Source organism: Corylus avellana, chromosome ca11 (genome assembly GCF_901000735.1).
Source record: "Corylus avellana chromosome ca11, CavTom2PMs-1.0".
Classification (NCBI taxonomy): Eukaryota; Viridiplantae; Streptophyta; class Magnoliopsida; order Fagales; family Betulaceae; genus Corylus; species Corylus avellana.
Window position 1 is genome coordinate 4,793,386 of NC_081551.1, and position 15,100 is coordinate 4,808,485.

Sequence of the window (15,100 nt, forward strand, 5' to 3'; positions counted from 1 at the left end):
TGGCAAGGGGGGCCAATCCGACTTCTATCCTTTCTCACATCTCTTACAAGATGTGGATTCTTTGTTATTATATTTTGACTTCTTTTGGTTTATCTTGAATTCAATGTCCTCCTCCCTGCCTAGTTTTATCTGTGGTAGTAGCAAGGGGACTGTAGAAGATGCAAGTACCAGCAAAGAAGAGAATATACAGAGACAGTACACTAGCAGATGTGAAGATATAACTTCGGGATCGAGTACAGAACAGTGCGGAAGTGCAGACATGGAATCAACTCCTCAGCCTTAAGCCCATGAAGATTAAGGGTTTTAGGGTTTTGATTTGACCCTTTAATTTATTTCTAGTTAATTTGAAGATTTTTGTTCTTTTATTTTTTTTATTTTTTCTTTTGTTTAATTTGTAGTCAGCTAGTTGTGGCCTACGTATTATATAAGACTAAGAGTTATCTTATATATCATTTTTTTAAAATATTTTTTTTGTAAATTTACTATTAAATTTGAGTCCAATAATAAATTTATCTAATAAAGAGATGATGACATGAAACCCTCAATGGGAACAGGTAATTTTTTATTTTTTATTTTTTGCATGAAAAATATGGTATCATGCCAAGAACCGACCAATTAGAAGACCAAGTACAAAAAGTGTTCAATGATAGTCAATTTCAAACCAGAGCTTACAACTGAGATCAAATCAGCAAATAACACACAGCACTAAAAAAAAAAAATCACATCCACAAGTAACAAAGTGTTCTAGCTAATACTTGACAAAAAGTAGCGGGCTTTCTAGCCATCTCAAGTTTCAATGCCGATGTTATCATTTTTATTTATACAGCTATCCTTTAATGGACTCAAAAAATGCTTTATACTATTCATTTCAAATTTAATTCTTAATATTTTTATTTTTTAATTACATAAATTACATTTTATTATTATTCAAATAAAAAAATCACTATAAAAAATAAATTAAAAAAAAAAAAAAATCATTTTTTCATATCAAACATTCTTACTTTTTTCACGTATAAATCAAATCTTACTATAGTTTCGGGCCACTTTCTTTTTCCAAGCCATTGACAAACAGAGGCAATGTTCCTTTCCTTTCATATTCATAAAAAGGAAACTTTCATAATTTGATATGATGTTCTTGTAGTTGTTACACTGATCTCAAGTAAATGAATTATCACGGGTTGTTTTGGTTTAATTATGATAAACAACTTGACGAATTATATGAAAGTTTATTTGACTCATGACCTACTTTTAATTACTATTATACTAGTTTTCAGGTTTTCTTAAATTTATATTTATGATTTTACTTTTTCTGTTCCCCTCTCCATTACATATTCACTTATTAGCTAGGGTGCCAAAATATATAGACAAACTAATTAGTGCATATATATATATATATATATATAATCGCACTAGCTATATATTAAGCATTATACACGGACAAAATGTGATTGCATATTAATGAGATTTATCCAAAATTTGATTGCTAGGCCAAAGATTGTAATAGTAAAAGCAAGCAAAGTTGAGGGAAACGCATATGATAAGCAACCAAAGCTCACGTTATACATATTAGGTTAGTAATATACTTTTGGTGAAATATTATGTCAGAATTAATTTTTTACATTTCACTGAAACTTGAAGATTTTCAATTCAATCAAGATTGTATTTGTAGCAGTTAGTTAATTATCATATTTTATAATCATTAGTTCCTGTTTTAGAATCTGGAGTCAAATTAATTAGCAGACATGAAATAAAAACGATGTAGTTTGTGAAGATCAGTCTTGGCAACCAAGTTACAGCAATTAAGCCAGAGAACACAGTAACGAAAAGCTTAAGAAAAGTACCCAAAAAAACTTTTTAAAAAGGATTAAAAAGTGACAAAGTGACGTGATTATTATATCAAATCATAGACGTTCAGAAATGGCTGTACATACCACAATACACCTACCGTACCAATTCAAGTAAATCGGATACTAAAGCAGTGACTTGAGAGAAGACAAAAACCAGTAAACAGACACGTCATCACAGGCCTACCTCGAGGCTTGAGAAGAAAACAACGAAAACAGAGCCAGTCCGTCAGAGGCCATGGTGATCCTCGATCTCCACCGTCGGTTTGAATTGAGGCATAGGAACCTCAGCGCAACCTCCTTTCCCTCCCACAGCATCACAGACTTCATTCACCGTCCGATCTGAGGCTAGGCGATCCGCACCGTTGGATCCTCCTCCGCCAAGAATCTGATCGTATGCTGAAGCTACGGGATGAATATGCGGGAACGGCAAGAACACGCTGTGCACCACGATCTTAAGGTTGCGCATGACTTCGGGAGCCTTGATTCTCACGTAGTTTATCCTTATCGGCTCGGCCAGCAAGCCTTCACCGGCGGTGGTGACCATCAGTGACTGACCTCGCTCGAGCGTCGGTAAAGTCGACTCCACAGGAAGCTTCTCAAGATCCGATAATGTAAGGAAACGGTTCGGCACGATGTGGAAACGGACATTGCTGATGTAGGAGTGAGAGCCGGTGAAGATCGAGAGGTCGTCCACGGCGAACACTGTCATGTTGTTGAGGCCGACAAGATCAGCGTACTTGACCCTCATGGCGAGCGCCAAGATGCTAAACCCGTTGTTGCGGAGCCTGAGCATGGCGTCCCTGAGCATCAGGCGCATAATAGAGGGGTGGACCTGGTGTGCCTCCGCGCGGTCATGATGGAACGGGAAGGAGAGCGAGGTCATCCTCTCGAGGTCGCAAGAGAACGGAGAAAGAGGAGCCATGAAGCCTTGGAGGCCGTGGACGATGACGAGGCCGTTGTTGAAGAGATCGGGACGCGTCACCTCCACTCCATCGACGAACACCTTGGCAGAGGCGACGGTGTCGTTTCCGTTCTTGGACCTCTCGGAGGTGACGGTAATGCAGCGGCCTGGGCTCAAGGTCTCGATCTTCGAGCCGAACGGGAGCTTCCGGAGATAGTTGATGGTGAAAGCGCCAGGAATGAGGTGTTCGCGGAGGATGTTGGCGACGGAGCAAGAGTCACAGGCCCGAAGGGAGGAGTCGGTGGGAGCGAAGAGAGTGGAGGGACCGGTCCAGGCCATGGAGGTGGTGGATTCAGAGAGTGAGGGTGCGGCAGTGGCTAGCTCGTGGTAGCCAAGATGAGAGAGGATCGCAGGGAGGAGAGCTGTGTGGGAGAAGAACGAATGGTCTTGGGGAGATTGTTGTGGTGATGCTGCTGGTGGTGATGAAATTGAATTTATTGAAGGCGTGAAGCTTTGCTCGAGTCCTTCAATGGTGATCGAGCTGGAGAAGCAGAGCGATGCAAGGAACGAGATCACCACGAGGGCCCCTGCGAGTCGCAGAGAGGTCGCCATGGGAGTGAGAGAGCGTAATGGGTGAAAGGAAACCAGGAAGTGGGTATTTAAAGGGAAAATGTAGGGGCGTACGGAGCAGTTACTGGAGTTTGTTAGGGGAGCTACGCGCGCGTGACGGAGGCGCGTGCTATGAGGATCGCGGAGCATGCAGGTCGCATGCTTGTTAGACATTTTTCATTCAGTTAGTTTTGGCGGGAACTTTGAAAACAGAAAGAAGGAGCCCAAATCATGAACCAGGGGTTGTTTCGTGAATCGCGACTCACTGGACGGCTATTTTATCAACCCAGTCATGACGTGGCAGGGATGGAGCACTCCTCTACTCCCCAAGACGAAGCATTGCACCGTTGACCTTTTGAGTCTTGACTCTTGAGAGTTGAGTCCACACGAAAACGATGACATTTCCAACGTACAATCAAGTGAAGCGAGATTTATAGGACAGAGCGAAATACATGGGAAATAAAGTTCCCAGAGTTTATCCCTTTATCTAGAATCTTTCCTCTTAAATTCCTCAACGAGGCAAAACCGCCACGTTAATAAAACAGGCTTACAGCTTTGAATGAGGAACTTAATTAGGTTTTAATTCCCCTGTGTTAGCTATTGCTTCAAGGGTTACAATCTTCCAGTCGATGAAAGCTAAGCAGCAAGATAGGGCATTATTGAATTACTAAATTACCCATAGATTCTGAATAAATGACTAGAGTGCTAATGTGTCATTTCCTCCCTTGTCAGCCTTGCCAATTGTTACGACACCAGCTCATACATAGCAATTATGCTTAATTTTCCAAAGGCTTATCAATTGTCCTCCTTTTTGGGTACACACGGGGATTTGCTTCGTCTCCGGTCTCCCCAATATAATCTGGTTCATTGCTTTTCAGTGTGTAGATCACGAAAGCAATGGGTCGGAAGGTTGACATGAAGAAGATAGAAAATATAACGAAATGTCAAGTTACATTCTCTAAACGCAGAAGCAGTCTGTTCAAAAAGGCCCACGAAATATCGGTCTTGTGCGACGTCGACGTCGCGCTCGTCGCCTTCTCTCCCTCCGGTCGCCTTGGCAAGTTTTGCAGCCGGAAAAGGTCAGCCAGACAGGCACCGACCCTTGAAATTGAATTGAGCTTAATCGATTTGATTTCCTATGTGAATTCTTTTTTCTTTTTTTCTTTTCACAGGATTGAAGATGTGCTTGAACGGTACATAGACTTATCACCAGATAAAAGATACCAGTATGACAAAATATATCCCAACCTCGTTAATTATTATTGTTGATATTCTGTTATTGTTGTTGTTAATCTTCCTTTTGTATTGCGCTTGTTTGGCATGAAATTGGGCCGGTGAATATTATATTGCCATCAATTTATTAAACAGTCGCATAAAGAACCTCGAGGTACATTTTATATTTTTATTTTATAAATATTCTATAATGTTAATTAAATTTTTTTTCTTTTAATAATGTCTGATATAAAGGATGGTTGGAACTGACATTAATTACCAGCTTAGTTTTTATTTTACAATATTAATGTGGTAGGCTTAATCAAATAATTTAGAAATTAATTAAAACTATCACGTCAGCTTGTGTCATAAAAATAAAAAATAAAATAGTTTCTACCGCAATATTATTATTTTTTTGGCCGGTCTGATTGAAAGTTTCCATATAATATGCATGCAGAAAAAGCTGGATATGCTGAGGCAGCTTGGACACATTAAGGGTGACGAAAGCAAATTGCATCATCTCAATAATCTGTATGTTTTCTCTCTTTCTCTTGCACCTGCATGCACACACAGACACTCAAATCGTGCGTACAACTATGGAATCCGATTACGTGGCAAACATACGTTTAATTTACCACATGATCAGCCCAAGGGATAACATTTCCACGTCCTATTTTGTTGACTTGTATTCCATATAATAAGATAATTGATCTCTAATTTAGTGTCTTCAAATCCTTTTTTTTTTTTTTATGAACATTTTATTTAAATTTTCCCATATTCACTCTTTCAAATTGCATTTTGGTGGAGAATTTTAGAAAGAAGTTACAATATATAGAAGCATGCACCCCGAATTGGTTATTTATTACATTCTAATGTAGTTGCCTTTACTCATGATGCATTACCACATCTTCTGGCTTGGCATTCATCTTGGAATCTATTGCTCTCAGAATCAAAGTAAGTTCTTGTGTTCTTGAATTAATTTCCTTTTGACCAAATAATGCTTCCAATATTATCATTATTTTCATGTTTAATTAACGCTGACAATTAATTTGATTACTAACTTTCCCACAGCATGTTGAGCTAAAAGTACATACGTCCACAATTGAACTAGAAATACTCAAGGCCAATCTCAGGTCAGTTATCTCGACATCGTTCAATGAACTATTATTAGAGATCTCCAACAATTTTGTTGTTCAAATTACTAATAATCAAGGTAATAAATATGATAAAGCCTCTACGGGGGGCCTACTTGCTCAGATAAATAGACCCTATAAAGACAATTTGGACAACAAATTGCTTGGAATTTATATCGGTTACGACGACACTACTCAAATTGTTATTTCTCTGAAATTCATTACAGGAATTACGAGCCAAACCTGGAATGTGATCCTTCACTAGCTCAACTCTTGCGGTGTGAGAAAAGTCTAAAAAACTCTTTACAAAGAGTCCTAAATAGAAAAGTAAGTTCCAACTTTCCCTTAAGCTTGTTTATCATCTTTCCCTTGTTTGTTTCTTTATTTGATTCTTTTCTCTCTCTTCCATTTTCTGTAATTTTTAATTTACCAGAGAACTCTGCTTGCTAATTTGTCACCTTCACATGAAACATTCAGAGTTCAGGTACGATTTATTGATGTAATTAACCAAAATAGGTGAAAAGGAAATAATTCTTTCCAATTATGTTTATTCTTATTACTTGTAATTAATTAATGATATAACATGGTGGCTGAGCAGAGAAATCAAATGAGGTTTGGCACACAAGTTTGTGCACCAATTGCATTCGAAAATGGTGGGAATGAACTGATGAACTGGGCAACTCAAAACCCTACTTCTAGCCAACTCCTACTGCAACTAGATCCTTGGATTAGTCCTTACAGGTTTTCTCATCATCGTCATCATCATTAACTATTATTTATCGTTATTCAAGTGAGACAAATGTTTCTAATTTCTGCCTTTAATCTTCAAAATATTACTCCACTAACAACATTGAACTGAATTCGTACCCATTTTATAAGTTTTGCACTCTAAAAAGTATCATTAATTTTTTTTTTCTTCTTCCTAGTGCATGTGCTTTTCAATGTTTCATTCTCCATGCACTAAATTTACTGCAGGTGTATGATGTTTATGATGTTATTTTGTATGATGTATATGATGTCTAAGTTATTTTGCAACCTTATCCATTATTGTGTATTGGTGTATTGAATATGATGTTTAATTTATTATCATGTAGCTCCCTTAACCAATATTTTTTTTTCAAAAAAAAAAAAATTATTCATACACTTCCTGGCACATGGATTGCCAGGAAATAAACTTCCTGGCACACGAAAGTCTATCTTTCTGACACGCGTTACTGGCATACCTTATTTGCCAGCATTTTATGGCACACATTATTTGTCAAGGTAATATTTTTCTAGACACTCGCCTGTGGTATTTAGTAACTACCAAGAATTAAACGGCAAGATTGTATTTCCTGGTATTTAATACATACAAGCTGGCATTTAATTTATGCCAGGAGAGGACCGGTTGGTTATTCTTGAGGGGCAAAATTGTCCAAAAAAGTAAAATTACAATTTTATCCCTTAAAAATAACCAACCGGTTCCTCTCCATTTCTTCTTTTTGTAGTGAAAGAACAGAGTTATCGCTAGCTCACAAATTTGGTATATAGAATAGGTTGAATCTCGAAACTTGACGTTTGAAAATAGAAATACCACAAAATAATAAGGTTATTGGTCTTAAATGCTCAAATTTGCTGGTAGCAATGGCAATCATTTTATTTGTAGTGTCATGATCTTAGCCCTTATAAAAGAAATAAATCCTAAAAAATGGTGAAGGATCAAAGGCATCATGGTACTATAGGAATTTTACTTCAATACTTACAATTGAGCAAATGGAAATCCCACTAAAACCGGACTACTGGGTACAGATAGCATACCTCAAGAGCAGTCATATATATTCGGTTAAGTAAATTTATTTATTTTAGCTAAAAAATCACATCTTTTTATTTTAGCTACCACACCTTCATTATTTCATTTAAATGTTATTTTCAAGAATTTCTTAATTCTTTCTTTGTTTATCCTTAAAAAAGGCAAGCAATAACATAATTTTGTGAGTGAACGGTGCTAACCAAATTTCACTTATTTCAGCAATTTGGTGAGCCGAATGCAAAGCATTTTGAACTCATTTTAACATTATAACTAGCCAAGATGAGAATGCTCTTTCTCTCTCCAACCTTCATATGGAATGTGAATGCCGATAGGTGTCCTATGTCTTTTATTACAAGTTTTTTACAAATTGACATAGTCTATGTGTCACTTACCATGTCAACCACTAAATAATTATGTTTATTTGTCAAATTTTATTGCTTAATTTTTTTCTTCTTTGTGGCACCACGTGGAATTCATAGAAACTGCCACATAAGTTTGTAAGGATATTATAGTAGAAATGGTAAGTACATAAGTTTCCTACAAATGTGTCACTTAGTATGTAAGAAACAATTTTTGTTTTGCTTTAAATAGCATTAATAAGAATGCATGTGCTTCTCACGTGCTTAAATGACATGTGCTATTTTTTAGAAGTCGGGTGTAGGAAGTCCTACAATTGTAGGAGATTTCTGTCCAAATTTTAGTACTCTAAGCATGTTCGTTATAGTTAGATGGAATACAAATCACTTCCATGATACAAATCACACACCAACATTCTCTTGCAGTTCCAAGACCCGAAAAAGCATACTTGAAGATCTACTTGATCAGGCAAAGGGTAAATCCGTATGCCGTGGCCTACCCGGCGCATCCGACAAGAACACATCCGACATCCCCATGACAGCTTTCCCTTCCATATACCAATCCGGACTCTTGTCCACAACTTCAGGAACTCAAATTCCATCAACGTCCACTTATGCTCCGATTCAGGTACTTATTATATCTCTGTAAATCATTATTTTTTGTTCAACCAAGTACAACTCAATTAGAGTTCTGTAAATTGCTCTCACTGATGTAAATTCTACCACTTTTGGAAACAGAACCATCTTAATTTGCAAAATGGTGTTGACCATAATCCTAATGAGAAAATTAGCTGGCTCAATACCACTCAGAAAATGAATGTGAATCTACCTCTGCCCTCCAAGAAGTAAGTATATTATAAGTCTAATTACTATTTATACATCTCTATTCTTGATTATTGATTGTTCTGCACATGTTATATCTTACATAGCAACAGTTTATTTGTTCTCATTCAATTCCTTTGTAATTTATATATTTCAGGCCTTTGTCCCCACTAGGATGTGAACTTTTTTTGGGTAATACCGTTGCCGCCTGCAGCATCGCCTCCTCCTCCTCCAGCAACAAAAATTGCGGTTTTGATGCAGTTGAGAAAGTCCTAGCGGCTCATAGTCGAGTGCATCCGCTACCCGAATCCCCGGCGAACTCATTTTTGCCAACTAAATTTTCTATTGAGGTCAGATAATGCAGATGAAACCCAATGAACTCATTTTTACCTATTAAGTTTTTGCCAACAATGTACACTCACTTTATATTGTCATGTCATGTAAGCAGGGCACAATGGGAAATGTGTCAAATGACACACTCATGAATAGTGCAGCAAACCAGGAGGATTGCTCATGGGAATTCGATGGCCTTGCAGAAAACTTGAACCTTGAGGATCTTGAGATTTTACTCTGAGTCCCAATTTGTTGGGGGAACTTACCTCGGTGACAGTTTCATAATCTCTTTTTTCTTCTTTGTTCGTTTGTTGCTCAAGCAAATGTTGGATTGGAATTGAGATAGATCTCCATGAAATGCTCAATTCATGACAATTAAGATGTTAAATTTGTCACTGAGAGATGCTTCTTTTGGCTAAAATACATCAGTTGTCGAATTTAGACAAAATCTTGGGAAATATGGCATGCTTACAATTATAAATACATAAAAGCTACTGATATATCATTTTTCTTAACCATTTTTTCCTAATATATTTGATTGTTTGTTGCTAAATTTCTTGTCTAATGTCGCACACTTCTCGTTGCAAGAGGTGCTAGCACAAAATTTTAGCATCACTCATGAGAAAAACTTCTTCTCACCGGACAAAAGGATGGAAAGAGCCTCAATGGTCAAGATTCGTTTAGTCATTGTACTTTCATTTGAGGGAGTTTGCCCTCACAGTTTGCATCTTCGTTGCTATATGGCACTGGTGTGTAGTTTGGTGCAGTCTCTACCTGCTGCTGTGACATCATTGATGAAATGCTTAGCCCTGCAACTTCATTCTGAAAAAAAAAAAAATTTATTGATCATTAGTGTTTTTATAGGCTAGCTTAAGCCCCTGAATGGTTCGAGGCTCCTGTAATTCGCTAATCGAATTGCAATCAATTCAGGCAGGCAGCAATTCGGTCAACGAATTGTAGCCAATCCTGATCCTATAGCCATAATTGGTGTCATCAACTTTTGTGCTATATAAGAATAACCTTCATGGGAGAAAAAGAGGATGCGGGCAAGAAGGTGGCGAGGAGTTCTGTTGCAGAGCAGGAATTATGCCAAGACGGTAAGCAATCATCATCACCTGGATTGCTCATATTGTATCCTCCCATGCTGCTTGAATCCACATTTATATTACTTGTGTCATAAGGTACCTGATCATAAATTTCCGCTGGGGATTGGTTCCTGAAGTAAACTCCCAATTATGAGCATCAAAGACAGAAAACAAAAATGTAGAAGATAAAAAAAAATTTACCCATTTCAATCGAATACATAGAAAACAAATATTTATGACAGCTAAAATTGATCCAACGTAAAAAGGTAAAAAGACTTTTGTTTTGAAAATATAAAACAAAAAAAAAAAAAGAATCTATTAACTGTTTACCTCAGAGGGATACAAGGCGATTCAATTTCAGTTCCTACACAAATTTGCGTTGGGTTGTGTCCATTCTCTGGCAACCAAGTAGCGACGTCGTTTTCAAATGATGTTGGTAGTCCATCTTGTGTGTCCAAGTATATCTGCGTTTAATAACCTTTAAGAATTATTACAAGTAGGATTAGGATCCACCGATCCACTGAAATTCCCCAGTTTTTGAAATTGCAAATTTAGGGCGTCTATTTTAAATATAAGGGTTATTATTTTGACACGTGTCCCACTATTAATAAAATAATAAAATAATTATTTTGCAATTTTAGAAACTGAAATTTCCTTAAGACTTTCGGTGGATCTAGATCCGATGAGGTATCCCAAATTACAATAACAATTCTTAAATTTATGGCCTGAAAATAATGTCTAAAATTATATGAAACCCACCAAATAGAAAATATATATATATAATAAAATAAAATAAAAAAATCACCTGTGCACTAGATGGGTCGTCATAGACGGATAAATGGCTATTAAGTACATTTTCCTGCAATGAAGAAATTAAATCGGTCAGTAATTGATACATTTTTTGCATGCATAAGCACCAATTATAGAAGAAAAAAAAAATAATAATAACTATAGAAAACATGCAATAGCTAGGATCCACCTTTCTAATTTGCTCGACACGTCTCAAGGCCTCCAAAAGATGCTTCTCACACGATTCAATTTCCTCCATTGATTTGAGCAACAGAGGGTCCGGCTCAAAAATCCTTATAACCATGGAAATAGCTTTTAATATTGGGTATCATTTCAAATATAAATTTTAATTAACCCTTCTAAATGCACATATTTCTAACCTTAATTGCTGTTCAGCCAGGTGAAGCTGATGTTGCAAATTGTTAATTTCTTTTCGGAGTTCCTGTATAAGCATTAAAAGGAAAATCAACAAATTTTTAATCTATAGCAAGAAATGAAAATATTTTTAATTATATATATGTGTATATATATATACCTCGATATCTGAATTCGTGGCCGCTGGACTGGTTGAACATGTTGTAGAGAATATCAATAAATATTTTTAAAGGAATTAAAAAAATAAAAAAAATAAAAAAAAAAATTGGTCAGTGAAAGTTACCCAATGAAGGGCTTGATTAGATGTGTGTTTGAGGAGCTTAAAAGTGCGTTTAAAGAAGAAGAAAAATATTCGTTTGATAAAAAAAATTGAAAGTGTTTTTACAGGTTCAAAAAGCTAAAAAATGGTCAAAACGCATTTTTGGCTAAGAGCCTATTTAGGATTGCGTTTGAAACATAGAGTTTTTAAGTTAAAAGAGGTTTTGGGGCAAAAGTTTTATTTTTAAGCTTTTGCCAAAAATGCGTTTTGGTAATTTTTAGGCTTTTTGGACCCTTAAAAACACTTTAAATTTTTTTTACCAAATAAGTATTTTTTTTTTTCAAACGGACTTTTTGAGTGTTAAAAGCACTTTTAGGCCCCTTAAACGCAATCTCAAACAGGCACTAAAGCTTAAAAATGAAGCTTTTGTCAAAAAATAATTTTTGACTTAAAAGCTCTATTTTTCAAGCACAATCTAAAAAATGCTCGAAATGTATGATCATATATACTATATAGTAAGGACGAGAGAGAGAGAGAGAGAGAGAGAGAGAGATGTACTTGGCAAGTTGAAGGGCTATGTCACTTTCTGTCTTGAGTTTCTTCAGGGTGATTAGTAAAAACTGCAAGGATATGATGATTAATAAGACATAAATGATTTTAAAAAACATTATTGGTGGCTGCAGAAAATAAGCATATTATGGAAGGCCCAAGACATGGTTAAAAATATAAAGCCCACGACCAATCAATCCTGTAAGGACCCAAGGAGGCCTAATATTAGTCTATCATTACTTGCTTACTTGGGCCTAGGAGAGCCTAATATGAGGCCAACTGTTGCTAAGACCCAGAAGGGCGCAAGAGAGCCCAAGAAGACCCATAGGAGAACTTCTAAGGTCTCATTTATCCCCTTAGCTTTATTTTTAAGTTTTTTCTCAAAAATGCATTTTAGCCATTTTTAAAATGAAAAAGACAAATAAATACTTTTAAAATTTTTTACCAAACCGATCAGTTTTTTGTTTTGCACAATTTTTAGATATTAAAAATATTTTTTAAACTCCATAACGCAATTTCAAACATGTTCTGAAATACACATGACACTTTTTTTCTCCTCGAAGTTTTCTTAGTATTTTTTTTGAGAAGTACTAGAGAGCCAAACAAATGAACCCAGAAAAATTTCAAAACTGACGTGACAATGGTTTTTAAATTAAAAAAAATGCAATTATTTCTCTCTTGTCTGCGACTCACAGTCTGCCATATCAATTTAAAAAAATTTCTGAGTTTATTTATTTAGCTCCCTAACGCTTCTCATTTTTCTTTCCTTCAAGTTCAAAGAGATTGACTTGGGTGTCGAAATAATGTACCGACCGCCCACTAACAACCCCTTTCCTTATTTCGCAAGTGATCAATGACTAATTCGAACGTGCCAAATTGGACCTATCAATTACCATAATACTACACTGTCGTTTGATATGTTACCTCTCTATTTTGAACAACGCTGCAAGAGAAAGAGAAATTTTTATTAATTAACAATTCTGTTTGATGTCGAATAAAAATAAAAAATAAAAAAAAGTACCCGTTAAATTCTTACCCTCCTCTATCATGATCGGGCAGATTTATGTAACGTGCAAAAACTTCCTCGATTCTGTAAAGAAAAAAAAAAAAAAACCTTAAAACAAAATGGCTTTTATCTGCACATTATAAACAATAATGTATATTAATGGAAAACATATGTATTCTGAAAAAAAGGAAAAGGACAATTGTGGACCTTCTCTTGCCGGAGAAGTGAGTGAGACGACCGGACGGAGAGAACATGATGAGAGCAATGTCGATGTCACAGAGAACGGAGAGCTCGTAAGCTTTTTTAACGAGCCCATTTCTCCGTTTGGAGAAGGTAACTTGCCGATTCGTGGTGTTTTCTATTCTCTTAATTGGGAGTTTTACGCGACCCATTAATTGATCTCGATCTCTTCCTTAAACAAGGAAAACAAAGAAAACCTCCCTCCAAAAACAAATTTTGGTGGAAAAAAGAAAAAAAGAAAAAAGAAACATATATATGCAAAAAGAGATAAGAGAAAGAGATGCGAGGGAGGTGGAGAGATACAAGGAGAGAGAGACGGATTGTTGGATGGTTAAATCTTTATAATCTCACCTTGAAGAGTGGAAGAGTTGTTTTACAGAAAGATGAATGGACGAAATTCACTCCTTTTTGCAACACAACAATTATCAGAAAAAATAAATATTATTATAATTCATATGAAAAATTAAATAATAAAATTTTAATACATTAAATTATTAATGTCCTAATAAGTGTGAACACGTCACACTTGATTCCAAGGGATCTGTCCTTAAGGGGTAATTCAATCGACAGTGGACCATGCATCATGAAGCGAAAGTCATTAGTTCGAATCCATCTCTCCCTTTCCTTGTGTGGACATGTAAAAAAAAAAAAAAAAAATTGACAGAAAAAAAAAAGTTGAAAGAGTGATATCTATTGAGTATATATACCATTCAAATTTTATTGTAGTAAAAAATTTAAAAAGGAAAAACGAAACACTCAATACCAACCGAACTATAAGGAAGCATAGACTATATCTTAAAAAAAATTACTAATTACTTTTTTCAGTCAATGGATAGAGTCAAATATATTTATAATATATCTTAGAGAAGTGCTAGAGAACCAAATAGATGAACACAAAAAAATTTTCAAACTAACGTAGCAAGGGTTTTTAAATTAAAAGAAAAAATACAATTCTCTCTCCCTTGTCTGCCACTCATAATCTACTACGTCAGTTTAAAAATTTTTCTGGGTTCATTTGTTTGGCTCCCTAACCGTACTTCTCATAATCTTATTAACTCATGACAAATGCCTTAAATTTACAACTACTGTTTTGGTCATAAAACTGTATGATAGATTTTAACTTTATACTTAAGAAAAATGCTAAGCTTACAAACAAATTTTACAAAAAAAAAAAAGAAAATTACAACATGATGTGGCATAATATGGCTAAGTTTTTCAAAAGTTGAATTTATCTTTTTTCCAATCATATTATGTCACATCATGTTGTAAAAAAAATTTTTTAGATAAAATTTGTTTGTAAACTTAGCAATACTCTATCCTTAAATTTCGAATGCGGTTGATGTTGTTGTATTCATGTTATTATAATTAAGATACTGATGTGGCAATGTGTTGATGTAATGATGTTGAATGGTGTTATAAATTGAAGGAATCGAATCACATTAGTTATGTAATATGGAAAATTTTAGAAGAATTCTCGTTTTTTTAGAAAATTGTCTTGTAAAAGAAAAACAGAACATATAAAATTAGAATTTGTAATTATCATAATTTAAAAGTTAGTCTTAAAAAGTAAGAAAATGTTTGGGGTATTAAAGTTTTTACTACATTTTTTTGTAAATTCATGTGGCATTTTCACATTTTATGAAAATGAGTATCACGTACATTACTAAGCAGTTTCATATTTTAGTAACACAAGTAATACGTGTCATGTTAGTTTGTAAACATGCTAAGTGTAATGTAAACTTTCTTCTTCTCTTTTTATTTTTATTTTTATTTTATATATATATATATATATATA

General features: G+C 35.3%; 3 protein-coding genes across 3 annotated transcripts; 1 reads left to right on the forward strand and 2 right to left on the reverse strand.

The window, feature by feature from the left end:
* Nucleotides 1–2,012: 2,012 nt before the first annotated feature.
* On the reverse strand, nucleotides 2,013–3,360 carry LOC132166749 (fasciclin-like arabinogalactan protein 21). Its single transcript, XM_059577625.1, has one exon. The coding sequence runs from the start codon at nucleotides 3,358–3,360 to the stop codon at nucleotides 2,074–2,076; it is 1,287 nt and encodes a 428-aa protein (XP_059433608.1). The 3' UTR covers nucleotides 2,013–2,073.
* An 809-nt stretch (nucleotides 3,361–4,169) lies between these two features.
* Nucleotides 4,170–9,466, forward strand: LOC132165931 (agamous-like MADS-box protein AGL66). Its single transcript, XM_059576644.1, has 13 exons — nucleotides 4,170–4,436; nucleotides 4,530–4,583; nucleotides 4,726–4,744; nucleotides 5,027–5,100; nucleotides 5,517–5,523; nucleotides 5,641–5,702; nucleotides 5,930–6,029; nucleotides 6,136–6,186; nucleotides 6,301–6,443; nucleotides 8,274–8,475; nucleotides 8,586–8,692; nucleotides 8,827–9,019; nucleotides 9,118–9,466. Exons 1-13 carry the CDS (start codon nucleotides 4,255–4,257, stop codon nucleotides 9,241–9,243), a joined length of 1,320 nt encoding a protein of 439 aa, XP_059432627.1. The 5' UTR covers nucleotides 4,170–4,254; the 3' UTR covers nucleotides 9,244–9,466.
* Nucleotides 9,467–9,686: 220 nt separating this feature from the next.
* On the reverse strand, nucleotides 9,687–13,457 carry LOC132165932 (agamous-like MADS-box protein AGL104). The gene is made up of 11 exons (XM_059576645.1): nucleotides 13,273–13,457; nucleotides 13,096–13,149; nucleotides 12,984–13,002; nucleotides 12,069–12,130; nucleotides 11,412–11,439; nucleotides 11,257–11,318; nucleotides 11,067–11,169; nucleotides 10,893–10,946; nucleotides 10,418–10,551; nucleotides 10,023–10,218; nucleotides 9,687–9,824 (listed from the first exon to the last, which is right to left on the reverse strand). Exons 1-11 carry the CDS (start codon nucleotides 13,455–13,457, stop codon nucleotides 9,687–9,689), a joined length of 1,035 nt encoding a protein of 344 aa, XP_059432628.1.
* Between the last annotated feature and the right edge of the window lie 1,643 nt (nucleotides 13,458–15,100).

Excerpts from the sequence above, each read along its gene's own strand:
- LOC132166749 (XM_059577625.1), bottom strand. The coding sequence starts at position 3,360 with ATGGCGACCTCTCTGCGACTCGCAGGGGCCCTCGTGGTGATCTCGTTC.
- LOC132165931 (XM_059576644.1), top strand. The coding sequence starts at position 4,255 with ATGGGTCGGAAGGTTGACATGAAGAAGATAGAAAATATAACGAAATGT. Across the intron at positions 6,030-6,135 it reads AAAGAGTCCTAAATAGAAAA|AGAACTCTGCTTGCTAATTT; the intron begins GTAAGTTCCAAC and ends TTAATTTACCAG. Across the intron at positions 6,444-8,273 it reads CCTTGGATTAGTCCTTACAG|TTCCAAGACCCGAAAAAGCA; the intron begins GTTTTCTCATCA and ends ATTCTCTTGCAG.
- LOC132165932 (XM_059576645.1), bottom strand. The coding sequence starts at position 13,457 with ATGGGTCGCGTAAAACTCCCAATTAAGAGAATAGAAAACACCACGAAT. Across the intron at positions 11,170-11,256 it reads CTGGCTGAACAGCAATTAAG|GATTTTTGAGCCGGACCCTC; the intron begins GTTAGAAATATG and ends CATGGTTATAAG. Across the intron at positions 10,219-10,417 it reads TCGCCTTGTATCCCTCTGAG|GAACCAATCCCCAGCGGAAA; the intron begins GTAAACAGTTAA and ends AGTTTACTTCAG.